This window comes from Mustela lutreola, chromosome 12 (assembly GCF_030435805.1).
Source record: "Mustela lutreola isolate mMusLut2 chromosome 12, mMusLut2.pri, whole genome shotgun sequence".
NCBI lineage: Eukaryota > Metazoa > Chordata > Mammalia > Carnivora > Mustelidae > Mustela > Mustela lutreola.
Genome location: NC_081301.1, coordinates 17,587,695 through 17,610,021, shown reverse-complemented (window position 1 = coordinate 17,610,021; position 22,327 = coordinate 17,587,695). Strand labels below are relative to the sequence as shown.

The 22,327-nt window shown below is 46.1% G+C and overlaps 1 protein-coding gene across 1 annotated transcript in view; it reads left to right on the top strand.

Moving 5' to 3' along the window:
- PAPPA (pappalysin 1) overlaps nucleotides 1-22,327 on the top strand; it is a 239,644-nt gene that overhangs the window by 123,933 nt on the left and 93,384 nt on the right. Inside the window, exon 10 of the mRNA XM_059142291.1 lies at nucleotides 18,868-19,061. Within this exon, the coding sequence (XP_058998274.1) occupies nucleotides 18,868-19,061 (194 nt within the window). The remainder of the gene's footprint in view (nucleotides 1-18,867; nucleotides 19,062-22,327) is intronic.

The following is a 22,327-nucleotide window of genomic DNA, read 5'->3' as shown; positions in this document are numbered from 1 at the left end:
AACCCAGATCTGTCTAGCTCTGCAAGCAGAGGAGCTGGGGCTGTCCTCCAAAATACCAGACTCTCAGAACAAGTAGGAGTGGTGAGACCTGTCTGTATATTTCCACTCTTCTTCCATCTCACCGTCCCTGACAGTAGACGTTGTAGTAGAAGTAGCTCATGATTAATTTCATTCGTTTTCATTAATTTAATGCTTTTTCTCTATTAACTCCCTTGATTAATTGCATTGACCCTCTGTGGTAGTTTTAATAGTATGCCAGCTAGAGGTGGCGGGATAAGAAAAAAGCACAGAGATGTTAAGTAATTTACTCAAGGCTTCCAGTAAAGGGAAGCCTGATTCTCAAGCCCTCGGGCTGAACTATTAATTTACACTACCTCTTGATCATTAAGGTTATCTAATAAAATGTGTCCTCTTGATCAAGTGTTGAACAGCCTGCCCGCAAACACATAATGAGAAGGAGAAACAATGAGTGTGCTGCAAAGGAATCTTCACATAACAAAAGGATCCCAGGGTCTCTTTAAGAAACACTATCTGAAGTGTTTGTTTACAGATCATTAAATACTTAACAGAGGGAGAAACTAGAAGCGACTTTCTTTTGGCTGCTACCGATTCAGTACCGAGAAGAAATTAAGATAAAGCAAATCTGAAATTATAATAATTTTTAAGGGATTGGGTTTTCAGTGTTCATTTGCCAGACGGAAAGATAAAACACTCCACACCCAGGGTCTAGTTCTGCTTACCGGAGCTAAGGTTCCCTTCTCCCCCGCCCCAGGCAGCAGCCACAGGGGTCTCCCAAAGACAGCTGGAAGCCAATGTGACCAATCTCACACTGGTTTTTGTTGTTGTTTTGGGGGGGGCGTTCTGTATTAAGCGCCTGCGGCATGCAAAGCTCTGTGCTAGGTAGCATGCAGATGGGAGTGACAAGTGGCAGCAGAAGTCCTTCACTGGAGGACTTCATAAGAGCGGTGTTGTTAAGGACGGGCAGAGACTCCGGAACAGGATCACAGGAGGAATGTGAAAGCTCCCTGGCTTGGGGGGAGTCTGTGAACCTTCCTGGGCACCTGGGCTCCTTAAGACCAGGTGCACAGCTCTGCTGCTATAAAGGTCCAGAATGAGGCTTCTTTTGGAGGGTGCAGTGAGTAAAGTGGTTCCAAAAAAAGCTACTCAGAGGAAGTCACTAGATAGGTGGGTGTCTGGGTGCGATTCTGCAGCAAGGCGTGGTTTCTGGGCAGAAGCCTAATGTGCCTTGAGCAGTTTTGTTAGACCAACCTCCCTGCAGTGGGATACTCTTCAAGGGCCAACCAAGTACTCTTGGCAAACTGATCTGAAGAGTGAGTTTGGCTTTCAACACCAGTCAGAAACCCAGCCCAAGTTACCCATTAGATTGAACTACAGTTGCAGGCCACTGTGGGCAGGGCTGCAGAAGGTCCCAGCTGGGGCCGATCCCTCAGTCCAAAACCACGCCTATAACTTGAGCTCAGCCTCATTACCCGTGAGAGGGCTGCACAAGCATCCTAAACCCCTCTACCTTCCCATTTGTCGGTGTGCCCTTGGCCACGAGAACTCCTAAATGGAGAGAGAGAGAGAGAGAGACTGAAGAGACTGAATGACCTGACCCAAGAGCACAGGGGACTGCGTCTCTGCGCCATGCTCTGTCCACCAAACATCTTTTTCCATCTGTGAAATGGGAGTGCCGTTCCTCAGGTCTCCGGGAGCTGGGATGTATCCTTTCCATCCCTGATGAATGAGTTCATCCCAGATTTGTTGAGTGCCTTTTATGTGTCAGGTTCACGCTAGGCACTGAGGACGCCAGGTTGGTTTTTGTCCTTCAGAAAGTGTTCAGTAAATATCGATTACAATGACTATGAATAATCTAGTTCTTATAGGTATTGAACGCCCTGCCCCTGAAAGAGATCAAGCAGAAAGTTAAGAATCTTTACGCAGGGAAGCCATGAAGGGGATTCTATTAAATAGCATGATTTAATAAAACGATTTCAGTCTGTTTCTCCCCTAACTTATCTGGCTCTTTCTTGAAGTGTTGACATTTCCTCTGAAGTGTATCCCTTTCTAGTTTTCCTTCACCCCTCTGGCCACATCTACACAGTCCTTCTGTCCATGCTTTAAAATATTAGAGCAGTCCAGAGTCCCAAAAGGAGCTAGTTCTCATGCTACACTGTCTCCTTGAGCTCATCCTTACAAAACCAAAGACCCCAGAGTCTCTGTCTTCAGTCTGGGCTTTTCTATGGACCTATGTCTGGACTTGTAGACCTAGTTGCTCTAACTGGATACCCCCACGGTACTCAAACTCATCGCATCTGATAGCAAGCATACTAATTTTTCTCCCCAGACCTGCTGCAACTCCTGTTTCTCTCCTTCTCAACTGGTGGCGCCACTCGCCAACCAGACATTTCCCCTAGAAGCTTGGGAAACATCCTTCTCTCTTCCCTCTTAGTCATTCCCCACATCCAGCCAATTACCATGGTGCCCATTTTACCTTGAAACCTAGCCCCCTCCCCAAATCAGTCCCTCCTCCCTCTCCCCACCTTCCTTGCTCTGCCCCAGCCCACACCACCCCCCCCCCCCGCCACCGCACCCCCACATCCAGCTCCTGCCTGGACTTTTGCAAGAGAAAATGGTCCCAGGTTCCCCATCTCTGGCTTGCCTTCACCTAGACTCCCCTGTAGTGAGAGCAGACTTCCTAAATGCCTTACTTGGTCCTCCATCATTCAAGGTCGGAAGCAGGCATTTGTACTTCACGCCCCAGCGTCTTCTGTGCTTTACAGACTAGGCTGTTTCCAGCTTCTGTCCCTTGGCTCCCAGAGACTGGCAAGCATCCCCACTCCCTGTCCTAGGACCCTGCAGAGTTTCAGCCCCAGCGTTCCCTCCCAAGGGAAGCTTTCTCGAATCTGAAATCTGGGCAGCACTGAGGCTCTGTGTGTGTGGATGGGACGCCTTCCTCTGTGCTCCTGCAGTGTCTCCTGCCGCAGGCATGGACTTGCTGCCCCCCCCCCAACCCCGAGTCCAGACTCTGGGCTCTTGGGGTGTTGAGAGCCTGTGTAATTCATCCGACTCCCCACGATTCAGTCCTGGGCCTGGCAAAGAGTTTGGGGCTCAGTAAATACAGAATAAACGAGTGAAGGAAGGACATGTTTCTCAGCAGACAGTTTTATTATTCACGCAACAAAGCGGAGTAGAGCTTTGTTGGTCTTTAGAGGCAGACAAACCCCTGTTTAAATCACAGGCCCTTCTGGCTTCTGGGGATCCTCTCCGGGCCGGCAGGATGTCTCACTGTGATGGCCCCGGAGCAGAGTTGCTAGCGTTCCAATCCTATTTCTGCCTCAGAAGTGGGACGGAGGCTGCTACAGTTTCTTCATCTATAATGGGACCACGTCACGGGATTGACACGTCACGGGACTGACAGGCCACGGAGCCACAAAGCACTATTACAAGTGTTCGCCAATACTGTTCTTTCGAGCCTCTTTTTCCTTTGGTATAAAGGAGAGGAGGGCTCCGTGGCGGCAGCCCTCCTTCCCCATCTCAGTACTGACCGTGGCCCTAACTCTTTGACAAGGTCCAGGGGTTTTAGAACCTTAGCAGAAGGGATGTGCTGATCTGGGGGCCTTTGGTGGTTACTTCGATTCCCCCCCCCCCCCCAGAACTGTCTGATAACCCCAAACTGAGCTGCTTTTCAAAAGCCAGGGCCAATGCCAGCTAGCTTCCTTTTTGGGAGGGAGCCTAATTCACCAGTAGCTGGAAAGGATTGCAGGTAGGCCACCCCCCAGGCAGAGAATTCAAAGGAAAGTGGATAGCTGTGTAAATCGCACTGCTTTACCCCGGCATTTAAGCCGGCGCTCTTTGTTAAGGAAATTGATGGCTTTGTAAGCACTGCCTCTGAAGGGAGTGCTTGAGTTGAAGGCTCCCCATCTGTCCTCCTAAATTCCCTAATGGACTGTGGGCCCGGAGGCTGGGCCCCGGTGTGTCCAGTCACCTGCCAACAAAAACTCAGATTCCATTTAAAAAAAAAAAAAATTAAAAAGGTTTAACCAAAACAGAAGTGATTGAGCCCATGCCATGTAACTGGCACAGAGTAGCAGAAACAGATCGCTTCCTTGAGGGAAAGAGGGACTCCTGATCCTTCACGGAATCTGTTTCCCTGCTGGACTCCACGCCAGGTGTTTTTTTTATACAGCTTCTCACTTCATCCCCTGCATGTCTGAAAGGCAGGTCGTTATCTCATGAATTTGCCCAGGAGGGAACCGGGACTCAGAGGGGACCTGTGTTGTGTGCTGCTGGGGAACACCCAGCTCCTCAGCAGGGCAGGGATGTGGTGGCAGCCCAGCAGCTCCCTCCCCCAGACCCCGCATGGACCACAGCATCACAGTCTAGGGCAGCCTCTGAAGAGCTTGTCTCTTTAGATCCCCCTCAGTGTCCACAGCCCCACAAAACACATAAATTAGGCAGCGTGGGTGGGCATGGACTATGGAATCCAGCTAGCCGGGATTGGATTCCAGCTTCAACTTGTGAAACCTCATGTGAATCTAATGACTTAACCTCTTTATACACAATTTCCTTGTCTATCAAGTGGAGATAGCGATAGCACCAAACACACAGGGCTCTTCTCGGATGGACATTGTATACTGAAAAATATTTAACATTTAACAAAGTACCCATCACGTACCAAGTCATCCCTTTATCCATTCAGTCAATACGTTTATACCTGGTAGCTAATACTGTTATTGGAGACCTAGCGGATGCTATGGGAAGGCATAGGAGGGGGGGCAAGCAGGCTCCCAGGGTGGGGCAGAGAGAGGTTTTTTGCAGAGGAGTGGTTGGTCAAACTATGGGTAAAGATGATTGGAGACTAGTTAGAGGAAAAGCAGTGTTGGGAATTTGGGGCAATATGGTCCCTTTGGGAAGCAGCCATACTTGGAGGCTGTCAGCTGAGACTTGAGTACGCTAGAGAAGAAAAGAGAAGACTACAGAAGCAGCAGGGACACGATTATGCCTTGTCCATGGTCATCGAGCCTCTGCTGGCAAATGTTGAATGGATACCAGTATCTTCTGAGGCGGCCAATTTCACTTTCAGCCCAGATTCTGTTGGCTAGAGGGGTTCTGATTGATGTTTTTAAATGTTCCAGGTTAACTCTTCAAATTTAGGACCAGTTTTCCCCTCCTTCCCTCATTCCTCCCCCTACCCTTCCTTCCTTCCTCTCTCCCTTCTGTCCTTCCCTATCTTTTTCCTTATTGGGAGGAGAGAGACACATACACATATATGCATTTCTGTAAGAACAAAATATCGTTCAGCAATACAGATCAAAGAGCATATATTCTAATTAACAGAAAATCCTCTTGCAAGGGCACAAGAGGAGCCCTGCCACCATGTAAGGTAAAGAAAACTTACCCGCGTACAGCTCAGCCCGCTGACTTGGCTTCCGCCCGTGAGCGCTGTGTTGCCCACCTCACCAACTTGGAGATGGAGGACACTGTGGCGTGAATGCCTCATCTTTCTGAACTTATCTGAACCATATGGCAGGAGGATGGTCTTTGAAGCGGGCCAAGCCAATCAGGGCTCGGGGGGGAGGGCTCCATTTGGACACTCTAGTTGCTTGCATGGGAACCCCACCAAGAACCCAAGCACACTGCGGTCACCTTAGTCATGACCAGCTGTGCCAGACTGGGGTGACTGGCTTGGTTTTCATGTGGTGCCCTGATTCATCCTCGGTTCCTTGGCGACATAGCATCCACTTGCCCAGAAGTCTCTCTTCTCTGGAAACTTGAGGACACCCTAACGGATTGCTAGGTGGCTTGTTTTACTGCACTGAAGAACAGACATGCGTATGTGCCCAAACTGCCTTTGTTTGGAGGCATGGTGTTTTCCTTATGCTTACGTATACACATTCCTCACAGACTGATTTCTATTTGAAATTGTATATCCCCGATATTTATAGAATGAGCCAGCCCAAACCCTTGGCCTGAAGCAATGAACCATACAGCTTTCCGCAACTTACCTAACCTTTCTGAATCTCTGTTCCCACATCTGCAAAAAGGAAGCACGTGGACTAGATAATTTCTAGAGACCCTTGCAAGGCTGACCCTTCATTTGTTCATTCATTTGGTGCTCCGTACTGACTGCCCTCGGTGTCCTGAAGTTAGGCGTGGAGTAAGTGGGCAGAACAGCCCATGTTTCTGTTCTCAAGAAACTGCCCCTCTGTGTTAGAGAGAATGCAGTCATCAAGGCCACTGATAGAGAAGCAATGGAATGCTCCAGTGAAATTGGTGAGTGCGATGCAGTCCGCAGAGATGGGAGTGGAGGCGTGTTTGGGAAGAGGCCCCACTGAGCCCTTGACGTGAGGCTAAGGCCAAACAGTGAGCTGAGCAAGCCATGTGATGGTTCGGGAGAGGCGTTCTGGATTGCATCTGCACCAAAGAAACGTGCAAACAATCACTTGTCTGAGTATTCGCCATGATATTTTATCTGATCATTGCAGCCACTTTCTGAAACGGGTGGGAGAAGCAGTCTTGTCATTTCCTTTTGACAGACACAAAGAACGGAGCCCAGAATGGCGATGTGTGTTACCTGGTCTTGGAGACCTGAGGTTCAGATTTGGATTTCCTGTCCTTTATTCCACCTGCTGTTGGCCAGAGTCCTCTCCTGTGTTTCTAGGAAGAGGTTCAACTGTGCCATTCTCAGGTTTCATTTTGCTGATGTTTCCCCATCTTCAGACTGAAAACCTGGTTTCATGATTAAAGAGTGGAACCTTAAGATCCAAATATGTGAGGTGCATGGGTGGCTCAGTCATTAAGCATCTGCCTTCGGCCCAGGCATGATCCCAGGGTGTGGGGATTGAGCCCAACATCAGGTTCCCTGCTCGGTGGGAAGCCTACTTCTCCCTCTCCCATTCCTCCTGCTTGTGTTCCTCTCTCTCAGTTTCTCTCTGTGTCAGGTAAATAAATAAAATCTTAAGAAAAAAAATACATTGTAGAATGACTCCTTGGAAGGGGATCCTAGTGCTACTTGGTGTAACTCCATCTGGAGAAGGGAGATCGCAGCCCAGAGAGGGGAATGAGAGAGCATCTCTTCTCGACTCCTGTGCGCGCTCTCTCTCTCTCTCTCTCTCTCTCTCATTAAAGATTTTATTTATTTGAGAGACAGACAGTGAGAGAGAGCATGAGCGAAGAGAAGGTCAGAGGGAGAAGCAGATTCCCCATGGAGCTGGGAGACCAATGAGGGACTTGATTCTGGGTTTCCAGGATCATGACCTGAGCTGAAGGCAGTTGCTTAACCAACTGAGCCACCCAGGTACCCTCGACTCCTGGTCTCTTGACCAAGCTGCTGATTTTGAGAAAGAGTCTCATTCTCTGTCCTTTCTTTTTTTACCCCTTTATTTACTTATTTATTTTTGGTATGGGGCGACATTACATCCATGGACACCTGATTTGCGGTTGTCTCCCTTCATCACCCTTTTATGCCACTTTTGTACATTCTCTGCTTATGACTCCTTCAGATCCCTTTTCTCCATTTATTATTAGCTTATATTATCCCAGACAAATCTCATTCTGTTATTTCCTGCTCCTACTTTTAAAGGCCTTCGGGTCCTAGGCATCACTCTCCCTCCTGTCTGTGCTTAGAACGCCTGCCTGTTTCGTGGCTGCTACGTAATTCATTGTGGGACTGAATTTTACCTCCTCTCCCATATCATGAGATAGCACTGGAATCCAAAAGAGAGCCACCTGAAAATCATTCAGGGCTTTGAGCATTCTGCTCTATTGAATGCCTTGTCACTTATTAGGATCACTATCTTTGTATATCATCTTCTTAGGCCATTCAAATAACAGTACTAAATTCAAGGTGATGCAAATGTATCTCCAAGTTCTAAGTCATAAGACCATCAAATTTCTTTATTAAATTTCAGTCCAGTAAGCACTACCTTTTCTATCCAGATGTTTCACTGCTTTGCAAATTCAGTTAAGGAAGAAAATAAAACAATATTTAGGACAGATGGTGAGGCCTCATGTCTCATGGGAGGAAAATATTATGGGATGGTTTAGATAGAATTGGATTTTTCCCTCTAATATGTGCTTGGATTTATAATAGGATCTCATTCTAATTAATATTTTCATAAAAACCTTTCTATCGTACAATCTGATGAAACAGATTCAAGTCAGGTTTGCGGTCTCTTCAGTACAATCAATAACAGACATTCTGAAACTGCAAAAGATCCTTGTTAATTCATCATCTACTCAGCACCTGCTACGAGAATGGCTTTGTCCTAAGAATCAGAGATGTGAATAGAAGTAACACTGGAGACAGCCCAGAAATGTCTCACACAATCCAAGAACTGTGCATAGTCCACTCATTCATTCATCCTCAAATGTCAATTCCATAAGATGGTGAGACAATTTTCTTGATCCTAACGACAGGTGTCCACTTGGAAACGTGCTCCTTTGAAACCTGGGTGACATGGGGTGGGAGGACAGTGGGGAGGAGAAACAATAATACATAGGATTTAATTTTATATCATGAATAATGATATGAAGGAAATACTACAAGATGGTATGGATGCTCTGATGGGGACGGTGGAATGAGATGTGAGCTTAGTGTAAGTAGACGAGGTTGGTATTTGAGGAATTTATATTTTAACTGGGCCATAAATGATAAAAAGGAAGAGATTGTGAGAAAAGACAAAGAAGAAATATTGTAGGTAAGTGAACAGCAAGTTCAAGTTCCTGGAGAAATAGCAAATTTTGCTCATTTAAGAAATAGAGGCATGTGGGACGCCTGGGTGGCTCAGTTGGTTAAGCAGCTGCCTTCGGCTCAGGTCATGATCCCAGCGTCCTGGGATCGAGTCCCACATCGGGCTCCTTGCTCAGCAGGGAGCCTGCTTCTCCCTCTGCCTCTGCCTGCCATTCTGTCGCTCTCTACCCCCCTCTCCCTCTGATAAATAAATAAAATCTTTAAAAAAAAAAAATAGAGGCATGTTAAACAGGGGGATGGGTGGATGGATGGATGTTTGGTTGGTTGGTAGTGAGCAAGGGGGCAGTAGTAAGAGAGTAGCTAGGGTGAGGACTTGTTGGCTGAGATAGAGACTGAATCTCATCTCACATGTTATGGGAAACCACTGAGGAGTTTTAGGCAGGAGGATGGCCTGAAAGTTTACATTTTGAAAAAGAGCACTCTGGCTGTGCTCTGGAGGAAGGGGGGTGGATCAGGAAACAGACTGAAGAAGCAAAAAGCCTTATTCGATGAGCGGTGGAAGAGTGACTGTAGCCTGGGTTATGGTGGCAGCGATGGAACAGAAGTGGATCTTTTGGAATACCCTGAGATGAACGGGTACACAGAACGTGCTCATGGGCTTTATGTGGGGTTGGAGGGCTGGCTGGAAAAATGGGAGACGTGACTCAGACAGTTTTGGTCTGGCCATTGTTGGGCAATGTTGTCATTTACTGAGATGGGCAAGAAAGGAATGTGGGAGAAAACATTACTTCTGCTTTAGAGATGATGATTTCGGGATGCTTTTAAGTAGATATTGAAGTAGGGATGTCACTGTAGGCTGTTAGGACTCAGAGAAGACGTCATTTCTAAAGAGACACATTGACACATAGATATTTTAACATTTTTATTATAAATGAGGACTGAAGGACCGAATGTAGGTAGATAGGAAAGGGGACCTAAGGCCTGTCCCTGAAGCCTGGCAACATTTAGCAGAGGTCTAGGGAAGCAGAAAGCAGCAAATAAGTGTATGTGGGATAAGCTGGGAGCCAGAAAGAAATGGGATAGCATGTGCCATGGAATCCATGAGAGAATGCTTCAGGAAGGAAGGAAGGGGCTGCTTCTTTATATGCTTCAAGGCAGTCTAGCAAGACAAGGATTTTGATGTTATGGTTTTAGCCACCTTGAGGTCAGTGGTGATCTGGACAAGACTGATTTTGGTAGAGTGGCGAGTACAGAAGTCAGATTGGAGAGAACTCAAGAGTGACTTGTAGGTGAGAAGGTTGGCAGTGTAAGTAAAGGTAACTCTGAATAAGCTCCATGAATTGTGGAAAGAGAAGAATGAAGGAGGAGACATGGTGGTAAGGAGATGTGGAATGAAAGGAGGTTATTATTATTTTTTTCAATTTTCATATTTCTTTAACTAACATCTTTATATAGGCCATATCCTGTTTTGCTGGTTTGGAAGGAGAGAAGAGTGATGCAGGAAGGAAAGCGGGTCAGGTTGTACTGGACAGGTAGCAGTATGAAAGAGTGACAGGTGAGGCTTCATAGAGTTAAAAATGTCTGAGTCAAATCCAGATGGGAGATTCAGACAGAGAGTAGCCTTCTCGGTTAAAGAAAAAAGGACAGAAGCTCTGAGCTGTGAATTCTGGGAAGAAACTCTGCATTTGAGGACAGAGATATGGTTGGGAATGAGGATAGACAAGACAGTGGAGCTAGCGTACGGAAGGATTTGAGTGCTAGGTGGGAGGTTCACATTTTGCAGAAGTCAACTAAGTATTCCAGACACCCTCATAGTTACACTCCTCATTGTTTAATCACTTTAGGTCATAACTCTTGGGAAATGGAGGAGACCCAAACCAGTTAAGAGAGTATCGTAAGGGCCAAGTGGACAGAGGACCAGGCTGTACCCCAGAGGGTGCTCTCCATGATAGGCCTGGGTGTGGGATGGGAGTGTTAATGTGAGACTATATGCACATCCATTCTTGTTTTCCTAGTTCTTTCTGTTCACTCGATGATGCCTGGTTGTCACAGTGAAACACGGGAAGGCATTTCTGGCCCACTTTGGTATATGGCCAACCCTTGGAGGAACCAGAAACCAACTTAAGCTCCTCCGATTCAGTAGACCTAACCAGCATCTGAAACTTGTTAGCGGATTCATGGTTCTTTAGAAGCCTTCACCACCCTGCCTTCTGTAGTCTGGATGGACTGATCCGGTTGAGGAGGTTAAGAACAAACCCTGGGTTGAATAGAATTAAATGAGGTCAGCAGTCTGGGTTTGCCATGAAGCCTTTGAAACATAGGCGATATAAAGTCCAGATATTTCTATTCCGGAGGCAACATATGCCAATATGCCACCCCCATCTCCCTGCCAAGCTTCGCCTTTGTAAACCTTTGGGAGTTAAGCACTCCAGTTTCCTATGTTCCAAGAAACTATTATTTGGATACAAAGATTGTGCATTTTTTGGTCGTTTGTTGTTGTTGTTTGGATGAACTGTTATGTGGCATGAAGCTTGTTGTGGTTGGACCCATCCCTAAACAAACAGCTGAATTTAAAAATACAATTTTTTCTGGTGTTTAAAAAAAATACAGAAAATAGTAATCATTTGGACTAACCGAATATCCTAATCCCAATCACTGTTCCCTCAGCTGGAAATAGAGATATGTACTAATTTCTCAAAAGCTGACCCATCTGCACAGACAAGAAGTTTAGAAAGACAGTTAAATCCTACCATCCTTTGGAAGGTAGCCCATATCACGAGAGCATGCATTCAAATTCTTTGCTTACTCCCTGGGTCTTATATTACATTTCCTATTTCTTAAAGCTCTCATCTGTGGAGAGCTTTGTTTTGTTTTTTGTTTGCTTGTTTATTTTTTTTCCTTGATGGGCTGGAGACTTGGTAACCCCCAAAGCTTCTTGGACTACTAATATTTGGACCACACCAGGGATGTTGTGAAAAGTGAAAATGGAGATTCCCAAAAGGAATACTGAAACTTGGTTAAGGGTAACAAATTATTTTGTTACCAGAATTATATACTGAAAACACGGTCTGGTAAATAGACATAGTGTAGTTGAAAGGCCATTGTGCATTATGAGTTCAAGAACCAATGATCTAGTCTTGTCTGTACTAGAGACATTCTCTAAAGGCTTCAGCAAATCACTTCAATTCTATGAACCTCAGCTTTCCGATACAGGAAATGACATTGCTTTCAACTCCAAGATCGTCATCATTGTCCTAGACCATTTACTGATCACCTATTAGGTCCTGAGTGCTTCACCTACATTTACACTAGACTATAAGTTCCATGAGGTGAAGGTCATGGTTGATTTATTTACTGCTCTGGACCTACAGTTTATCACAGTACCCAGCACACAGAAGAAACTAAGCAAATATTTTTGATTGTTATATAATCATATGTATTATTAGGTGATCTGAGCATCACAGTAAACATTCCTTCCTTCAACCGTTATTCAAACGGAGAAAGCAAGATCTAGAAATTCTAAATAATTTCCCCCAAAGTCATATAAGTAGTAAATGGCACATCTAGTAAACCAAATCAGGTCTTTTACCTCACTGCCTCTAAGAGTGTGAAAATCACAGGTATTCCTGTCAGAGAAACCTTCAAGTCTCTCCAGTTCTAAACAGTAAAATTCAAATGCCTCAATGTGGCATTGCCTCAGGTCAGCTTTTCAGATCATCAGTCCCAGGACTCATCCTTCTAATGTAACTCTAACCTTGACAGCTTCCTCATATACACACAATGATCCAGGCTCATCTGTTGCTCATACTCCGCCCTTCACATCCCCCAATTCTTTTCTTCCTCCAAGACGCTGCCCCAAACCGTCTTCTCAGGAAGCCTTTACCTGTTTTCCCAAGCAGTATTGATTCCACCCAGAAGGGAGGAGCCCAGTCTAATTTGTCAGTGTATCCCCAGTACCAGCACGGACACAGAGCAAATACTGAGTAGATAAATACTGATAACGAGGATTGACTCTCTTCTCCATTTCTCATCAGGCAGTGAAAAGCTATCTTAGCTGGGAATAATAATGACCCTCCCTTCTGAATCTTCAGAAAGCCTTAGTGCGTCTTGCTTGTTGTCTGCTGAAATGACTGTAAGAGGATTACTCCATTCGTAGTCCCACTGGATATTATGGATACATTTGTGAGACCACCCCTTGGGGTTTGTTTTAGAAAAACTGCAGTTAGTCCCCAAGTTTGAAGATTTAATTTCAAACTTTAAGAGTGAAGCTAGTTAATCTTTTTTTTTTTTTTTAAAGATTTTATATCTTTATTTGAAAGACAGAGATCACAAGTAGGCAGAGAAGCAGGCAGAGAGAGAGGAGGAAGCAGGCTCCCTGCTGAGCAGAGAGCCTGATGCAGGGCTCAATCCCAGTACGCTGGGATCATGACCTGAGCTGAAGGCAGAGGCTTTACCCACTGAGCCACCCAGGCACCCCTAGTCAATCTTTTTGACAAGATATGTCATTCCCCTGGAAGAAGATACCTCTGATTTGATGAAATCTGGTATGTAGTACTCTCATGACATCGCCAGCAATCACATCACAGAAAAGTATGCCAACACCTGGTTAGTTGAAGACATGCCTAAACTGGTAATAATCGATAGTAAATATAAAGCATCCATCGCTTTCATTTGTCATTCATCCACTCCTCTATTCCTCGCCCATTTGTCAGGCACCTCCTTTGTTCTAGATCCTGTGCTGTGAGTTGGAACTACAGGCATTAGGGTCAGCAATTTTGTACCCAAAGATACCTCTTGTCTGCTGGGATGGCTGAAAGAGGGTCTTGTTCACAGACAGGTTGGCCAAAGCTAGATGAGGTGAGTCTGGGAATTGTGAAAAGGGGCACAGAGGAAAATCATCTGATTGGGCTAGGATAGGAGCCAGTGAGAGAGAAGGGAGGTTGGAGACAGCCTGCCGGCGGAGACGCTCTTAGCTGTATAATGAAGACCCAGCAGGAGTTAGCAAAATGAAAAATGAGAAATAGATCCTAGGCAGAGGATTCTTCCCATGTGAGGACATGACGGAATGATGGGGAATGGCTGCTTTGGAAAATGGGAGGGGTTTGTTGTGGAGGATTGCATGCCAAGCTCGGGAAGATGATCTCCCTAAGCAGGGGAATCTGTCACAGCATTACATGTGAAGCACAGCATGGGCAGATATGTATTTGGGGTTAGAATAGTTACCCTTCAGTTCTACTAAATTATCCCACCATCCTGAGGAATATCCACTATCTCAGGTCTTGTTTGAAGAACACATTGGCTTGAGTTCCTTTTTGTGGTAGTTAATAGCTTATGATTATCTGGTCTTCAAGATTCTTGAGATGAGGGCTTGTGGAAATCCTCTTAAGATCTTGTACTAAGCTGACAAGAGCAATTTAAGTACCTGCTTCCTTTTTCAGCAATGAACTCTCAAGCTTTTTCTTTTATTCATTCACCTCAAGGATTCTAGTGGTGTTGCAAATTCACAATTTTCTAATCAAGCTGAAGTTCATTAGTGTCCCCCAGTTGGGTTGAAGTCATTCCACTATAAGTAAATCGATTCAAGATTACCTGGTAATCATGGACAGATTGAATCCAGGGTTTCTGACTTTAAGGACAAGAACTCTTGACAAAAGCCTAAACCCCAGGCTGTGCTTACATGCCAAGGTAAACTCATCTCATTTTCCTAAGACTTGGCTTCCAAGCTCTCAAGTAGGGGTACTAATCTCTGACCATCTCAAATAGTGTCCTTCAGACAAGCCTCAGGAATGCAGGGGCATAGCTTCATCCTGATGCTCCAGACAGATGGAAATTGAAAATTAAGTCAATAAGAAGCAGCATCATCTGTGTCTGTCCACTTAGAGAGAGCCCATCTGCCTCAGGCTCCTGGAGCTGAGTGCGCTTCTTCCAGAAGGAAAAGAAAGTAGCACAGGAAAGTTCAGCTGGGGATGACAGATTTGGCAATGCCTGCGCCCCACGTCAGGTCCTCTAGCTGGATAGAGCAGTTTCTAAATGTGTGACTGCCCAAGAGGGACTGAGTCTGAGACAAGTTCTCTTATGTCAGGGGAAGAAGGGGTGAGGTGGGGAAATCATACTGCCCAGCGCAAGCCCATTGTAAGCCAGTTGCCACCGGCATCTCAGCCCCTTTCCCTACACCCTAAGACCCTATCTAAAGAAACTTCTCCAAGGGTGTAGAGTGTGAACCATGCCTGGACAGGAACATGTGCATTGGGAGTGCTAGATTTTAGTCATTCATTCATTCAACAGTTATTTGCTGAGCGCTCCAGGGAACTGTATGATGATTAGTGCCACCTAGCTACTACAGGGAAGGCTGGTGGCAGGGTGATCATTTGACCTTGGTATTGACTTTAAACTCTTTTCACTATAACCTGCTCAGCTACCAGCATAAAGTATTCAAGGAGCACCAAGTCAATGGATGTAATGAAAACGGGAGGGACAGTTTTGTTTTATTGTGTTGTTGTTGCTGTCTTTGTTTTTCCTGGCCACGCATTTTTATTCCGTTCCTCCCTCTGTTCTCTACAGTGCTTGGGGCATGGGAGTAGAGAGGAAGAGAAAATTCCCCAGATGAAGACTGGCAGATGTAGCTGAAGGGCCCCCGGGACTCCAGTAGCAAGAGAAAACGAATAGCAGAGTACAGGCTGTTATTTCAAAAAGTGGCTCATGGTAGCCACTTTTTCTCCCTCAAGCAGAATCTTGAGGGAGAAACCAGGCATATTTATTCTGTCTCTCTCTGTCTCTCTCTTTCTCCACCACCTCCTATCTCTCTCTTAACTCTGTCTCTGCTTGCCTATCTATCTATCATCTACTGGAATACCTTCCCACTTATTTACCTACTGTGTCTACCCCTACCTCTCCTTCATTCCCTGGTTCATCTAAGTCCCAGAAGACAGAAATATGGAGGTCTTAAACATAATCAGGGAGAAGTTGGCCTTCATGAGAACTCAGCCCTAATTCCTAACTTAGCCCTAATTCCTGCCACTCTTGAGGTCTGTTTGCTGAGAATGTGAATTAAGTCATCTCAGAGAATAGATCTTCCATGATCTTATTATAATCTTACGTTCCCTGTCTTGGTGTTGGAAGGGAAGAATGTAGTTCCAGCAGGGAAGCAACCCCACGACCTTATCCTGCAAAGGACGTGGTTTCATTATTCTGTAGCTTGAACACGGGGCAAAGGGGGCATTTCCCTCTGAGGTCTAAAAAGGCCAGGCTCCTACTTCTAGCTCTGCCCCCCTCTCCCTCTGATCTGGAAGCAGGCTCCTTACTGCCTCTGGCTCTCAGCATCCCCTTAGCTAAAATGGGTGAAGTTGCTGGCATTGTACACATCATCTCGTGAAATCGTTGCAATAACACTGGGTAGATATGTTATTACCTCCCTTTCTTTGCTTGGATGAGAAAATAAAGTTCAGAGGGGTTAGGTTATTTAAGTCCTGTACAGCTTATATATGACCGAGCTAGGATCTGAACCTGTGCTTTTTGCAGTTCCCTTGATTGAATTTCAAAAGAGTAACATCTGGGTGAATGGCTGGTCACTCTGGGATCCAGTCTACATTTTATCATATATTAAGTTGGCCCCGTTCACCAAGAGGTTGGAGCTACTGAGAAGTGCTGAGTCTGTCTTCTCTTCATCCTTGAGCTGCCGGGCATGCTACTGGCCACTGGAGTCCTCAGCTGGCTCAGATGTATCCTTAAATAATTGAATTATAATGAATTGATTTATTCTGGCTCTTTTGATAGTGTTTCACTATATAAACTGTTTGCTGAAATAAACAAGGGATTTTGGAGCTTGGAAGGGGCTCAACATTCTGCTGCCCCTGAATTCACAGACTCCTTTTTCAGATAGTCAGCATCCTAGAATTCCAAGTTTTAATTCTACTTGACCCTAGCTCTTTCTCGGGTTGGGGGGGGGAGCGGGTTGCCACACAGAGCGTTTTAGGTGAATACTGATTTCACAAGGTGAGTTCATCCAGCCAGCTAGAAAGAAATTGACCCCTTAAAATAAGAATATTTTTTTTTCTCTTGACTGTTATTCTAGAATGTACAAAGCATGTTTATGTCCACGTCCTATGAGAGTTTTGTGGGTATCCTGAGAGGTTTTTCCTGGCTGGGGCAATCATTCCTTTCTTTTTGTTTTGTTGAAGTATAATTAACATACAATGTTATTTTAGTTTCAGGTGTACAACATACTGAGTCAACAATTCTGTACGTGAGTCAGTGCTCACCATGATAAGTGTAGTCACCATCCGTCACCATACAACATTACTACAGTGTTTAGGACCATCCTTTCTGTATTACAGATGGAAAGCCAGAGGCTGAAAGGTGAAGCTAATTGTGCAAGGTTAGATAGCCAGTAAGAGGGACAGAAGTCAGTTCCTGATCAGAAACGGGGCTCCACTCTATGGTTTTTGAGTATATAGGGGAAGGATGTCCTAGGCCAAGCAGTATCCTTAGGTTGACTCTATGTTCTGATATGCCTGGTATGTTCAGATTTTCCCTGGAAACGTACCTTTTACCTGGACATAGTTTCTCATAGCGTCTCCATCACTAGTTGAGATGATGACTTTAGGTTCACCCGAAGACACCGCGTACGAAGATCCATCTTTCAGAACAGCTGTAGAATGTAGCTAGGTTGGCACAGTTAAGTGTTGGACTAGGGATCTTCACAAAATAGAGGAGCCCACACAGAAAGGGGTATTTAATTTTTCCCAAAAGTATTGGGAAAAGAGCACAGACGACCTGACATTTGAGTTATTAACGGATGAGCAGAGGGCTCTCTTTCAGACAGCTGCATTCTGATTTCTCCTGGTATTGATCAGTGCTAAAACAGCGAGCCATGTGCATGGCTCCTGCCTCCTTGGAAGGCACCTGTCAGCTGCAGGCTTCCAGGATCTGTGTCCTGGCCACCAAGAGTCACAGTAGCCAGCTGCAGCTCTAAGTTGTCCCTGCTGCAAGAGAGGGAACACAAGTAGGGGGAGTGGGAGAGGGAGAAGCAGGCTTCCCACTGAGCAGAGAGCTGGATGGGAGCTCAAACCCAGGACCCTGGGATCATGACCTGAGCTGAAGGCAGACACTTAACGACTGAGCCACCCAGCCGCCCTTAGATTTGTCTTAAGTACCAGAGCAGTTGAGTTTACAGAGCTGGGAATGAAGCCAGTTAGGTTACACAGAACTCTCTTTGGAGGTCAGTAAACCTCAGTTTGCCACTGTGAAGTTCTGTGGTGTCAGATAATGTACCCAGGACTTGGAAGGTGAAAGCCTGAATTTGAAACTACGATCTGGCATGAAAATACCATGGGCACGTTATTATTATTTTTTTTAAGATTTTATTTATTTATTTGAGAGAGAGAGAGTGAGTGCCCATGAATTGGGGGGAAAGGCAAAGGGAGGGGGAAAAACAGACCCCCTACTGAACAGGGAACCCAAGGGAGGCCATCCCAGCACCCTGAGATCATGACCTGAGCCAAAGGCAGATGTTTAACCCACAGAGCAACGTGGGAGCCCCAACTTTGGGCAATAGTCTTAATCTGGAGGACTGAAAAAATTAGAACAGTAATGCCTTTGTCACTCGGGGTTTGTGTTTGTGAATGTGTGTGCTCGAATATATGTAGTACAAGATAGAGGCTCTAAATTCGCAAGTATGTATATACTCAATATAACCATATATTGGTATATATGCATATACTCAATATATATGCATATACTTGGTATAACCCTAAGCACAGGTTCGCCAGCAGTTTAGTGGTGTTTTACATCATCTTGTACAACGGCAACCTCATACCCACTGAACAGTAATTCTCAATGACTTCCCTTTCCTCCCAGCCCCTGGCAACCACCTCTGTAGTCTCTCCTCCTGTGAGTTTCACTACTTTCTAGTCCTCATTCAAGTGGAATCATCCACTAGTGGACTTTTTGTGTCTGGCTTACTTCACTTAGAATCATGTCCTGCAGGTTCATCATCTCGTCACAAATGGTGGGATCCCCTTTTTTAAGGGTGAATAATAATCCCTCGTGACCACTGAGGACAGGCTTTACAGTGCTGATAATTGTGCTGGTTTCATCCCACTACTGTGGATTTCAGCTGAGACCAAAGAACAAATATCTATCTGTTCTCTTTCTTCTCTGTCCACCTCCTGCAGATGAACCCAGCCGCTGCTATTTCCATGACGGTGATGGTGTGTGTGAGGAGTTTGAACAAAAAACTAGCATCAAGGACTGTGGGGTCTACACGCCCCAGGGGTTCCTGGATCAGTGGGCATCCAATGCTTCAGTTTCGCATCAGGACCAGCAGTGTCCAGGCTGGGTCATCATCGGTCAGCCGGCAGCCTCCCAGGTAAGCTCCCAGCCAGGTAGGACATTTCCTACAGATGTTCTGTGTCTCTGCTCTGTCCTGCTGGGCTGCCATCCTCAAATGTAATGTCATTGGATGTGGCCCCCTGACTGTATCTCGAACCAAATGTAATCCCCGGACCTCACGAGTACCATTTGTCAGGGATGAAACATGGATGGTTAAATGCAGGGACCGTGAGCACAGTATGGTAAAGCCTGTCCTCCTGTTTCTCTACCTGTTATAATTCATATTTGGTGAAGGAATTCCATTTTGGATACACTGGAATTCAATGGGGTAAGACCAAATTCTTTTGGGGGAGGGTCCTGCCTTTTTTTTTTTTTTTCCTCCCTTGGAGGAGGCTGCTGAGTTGCGTGCTCTTTGAGCACTCACCTGTTAATTAACTCTATCATGAATATGCTGTGTGGCCTTGGGTTAATCTCCCCACTTCTCTGGGCCCCATTTTTAATTTTTTTTTTTTTAATTTATTTGACAGACAGAGATCACAAATAGGCAGAGAGGCAGGCAGAAAGAGAGGAAAGAAAGCAGGCTCCCCCCTGAGCAGGGAGCCTGATGCAGGGCTCGATCCCAGGACCCTGGGATCATGACCCGAGCTGAAAGCAGAGGCTTTAACCCACTGAGCCACCCAGGCGCCCCCTCATTTCCCCCCATTTTTAAGTTAGAGGGTAGTTGAGCTTAATGATCTCCAGGGACCTCCCCACTCTAAAAAGCTGTGACTCACTCCTCAGTGCCCTAATGCACTATTTATGTTCCAGGATTTTTGCCCCAGGGGTCTGCCAGGTTTAGTTGAGGGAACAAGAGATTGGGGCCACCAGCGCTTGTGTGATTCTAGGGATGGCCGTGGTGTCCCCAGAGCCCCCTTTCCAATTATCCTGGTGAGCAAGCACCTGCCTTCTTCCGAGACTCCCATTTCCCAGAGACACGACCCAGTGCTTCCAACTGCCTGGCCCAGTGGCCATCTCAGAGGCGAACCTGCTCTTGGCCTCGCAGATGAGTCATGATTCCCAGCCATTCCTCTCTTGTGTTGTTTCCCTGACTCGGGCTGGATGGGCGAGGAGGGGTGGTGGTGGTTCTTTAGATGAAAGAGAGATGCGACCTTCCTCTGGAGCCCAGTGAAAAACCCCTGGACAAGGTACAGGATAGGTGCACCTCGTTTATAAGTCACAGTGTTTCTTTGGCCATTTTCTCATTTGTCTGTTTGCTTGTGTTTACACACATTAGATTATTTACGTGTTTGCATTCGTTTCTGATTGCCCTAAGTCAGGTGGAAGGGAGTTTGGCTTAGTGCCAGCCCGGTGAATGAATGAATCAAGGAACGAATGAAGAAGAGGGTGTCTAGGGTTCATCCTCCCCGTGCCACCTCTGTACTTGCTGAATTCTTCTTTGGTTGCACCTGTCACCTTGAACCTGAATTACCTGTGTGCACGTCTCACTCCCCTTAGGCTGCTTGTTCTTGGAGAACAGCTTTGGGTTACATTCATTTTTGTCTCATCTTCAAGCGCGAGCCTGACAAGACTAGATGCTCCAGAAACATGTGTTTAATTGACTATTGATTGACTGTTGATGCATGCATGCATGCACATGTGTGTGCGCGCACGTGCGCGTGTACACACACACACACGCACACACACAGGCAAATGAGCACCACCAAGCGAAGATGCTAGAGCATCACCTCTCTGTGGCACAGAAGGTCCTGCTCAAGAACAGCAGGGCCTGCCAGCAATAGCGCCAGGAATTCCCAATTCAGCACTAGCAGCCGGTTCTAGAAATGTTTAAAAAACGTCATTCAAACAAGGGAATTAACACGCTGGGAATCTCACATGAGCAAGAGCTGAGGTAGCAGCTGTGTTTCAAAACCACCCAAAGTGTTATTATGGCCGCTGAAGTAAGAGAAAGGAGAGAAGGAACTGTCCAGCCTTAGCATTCGAAAGCAGACTTCACCGGGCAATTATTCCAGTCCTGTAAGGAGGGGCTGTCAGGAATTATGGGTGATTATCTCTTCCTAAACAAAAATCCAATTTCAAAAAATCATTATAAATACTAGCTCTTCGATCTACAAAGAGGAGATGAGGAAACAAAATCATCCTATTGAATTATTCATTGTAACCAATTTTATTTTAATGAAATCGACTAGGTTCCATTACTCTGGGCTTGGACATAATCTTTGTTACAAGGAGACTTCAGCTGTAACTAAATTTGCCATAATGAGATCAGCTCGCTGGAGAATACAGGGTCAGGGGAGGGGGTATGTTGCTGGCTGGGTGCAGGGCCCGGCAGGCAGCCTGGAGGGCGGCAGAACAAAAGTCTCCTGAATTCCCCCGACTGAAAGCAAATGCCTAGAAGTCACTCACGCACTGTCCCCCCCCACAACCCCGCCATGCATAGTCATGCCCGTGCACCGGTGCACAGACAAACAGCCTGTGTGATTCTGGGTGAGGTTCTCCCTGGAATGTAAAGGCGGCTCCCTTCTGACCGCATGGAAGAGGAGGACATATGACCGTGGCCTTCATTATTACCCTGGGCACTGATTAGAGGGGGCTGCTGGTTAATTTTCACCCAGTCAGGGCGTCCAGTGAAGAGGTTGATGGCTTGAAAGAAGGAGCTGCAAGGTTCTTAGAGGCACCACGTGCCTCTTGCCTTCCCCCGATGGAATTAACCATCTCCTTTTCCTCTTCCTCCTTTCTTTTTCTGTCTCTCTTACACACACATGAATGTGCTTGCACACACACATGAAATTCCGATGTAGGGCCCTGGGTCCCAGGGAGAGTGGAAGGCGGTGCAAGTTCATGGGGGTGTACTGGCCATTACATTGGATCCTTCCATGCTCCACAGCCAAGCCCCTCTCTTGGAGACACTGAGAGACAGAGCGCCTTCCCCAGAGCCACACAGCCCAGAAAGGAAGACTCTAAGATTAGGATCTTGTAGAAGATGCCAGTGAGATTGGGAATATGCAGTCATCTCTGTAAATCAGAAGTCAGTGGACACCTGGGAAACTGCACTGGGAAACAAGCAGGGAAAAATGCAGCTGGGTAGATCCTATTATTGGTGTCACTGCAAATGCCCTGAGGCACTTGGATTCTCCTCTAGCAGATGCCTGAGCACTGCCCATATCTCTGAGTTCAGGCTGTTCCACTCCCTTCCAGGCAGACTGTTCTGAGGTCCCCTGGTGGGCATTCACTAGGACACTCCTTTAACTTGGGGGGAGGGATGAAGTGACCACAATTGTTCTTTGTTCCTCTTTAGAAGCTTTT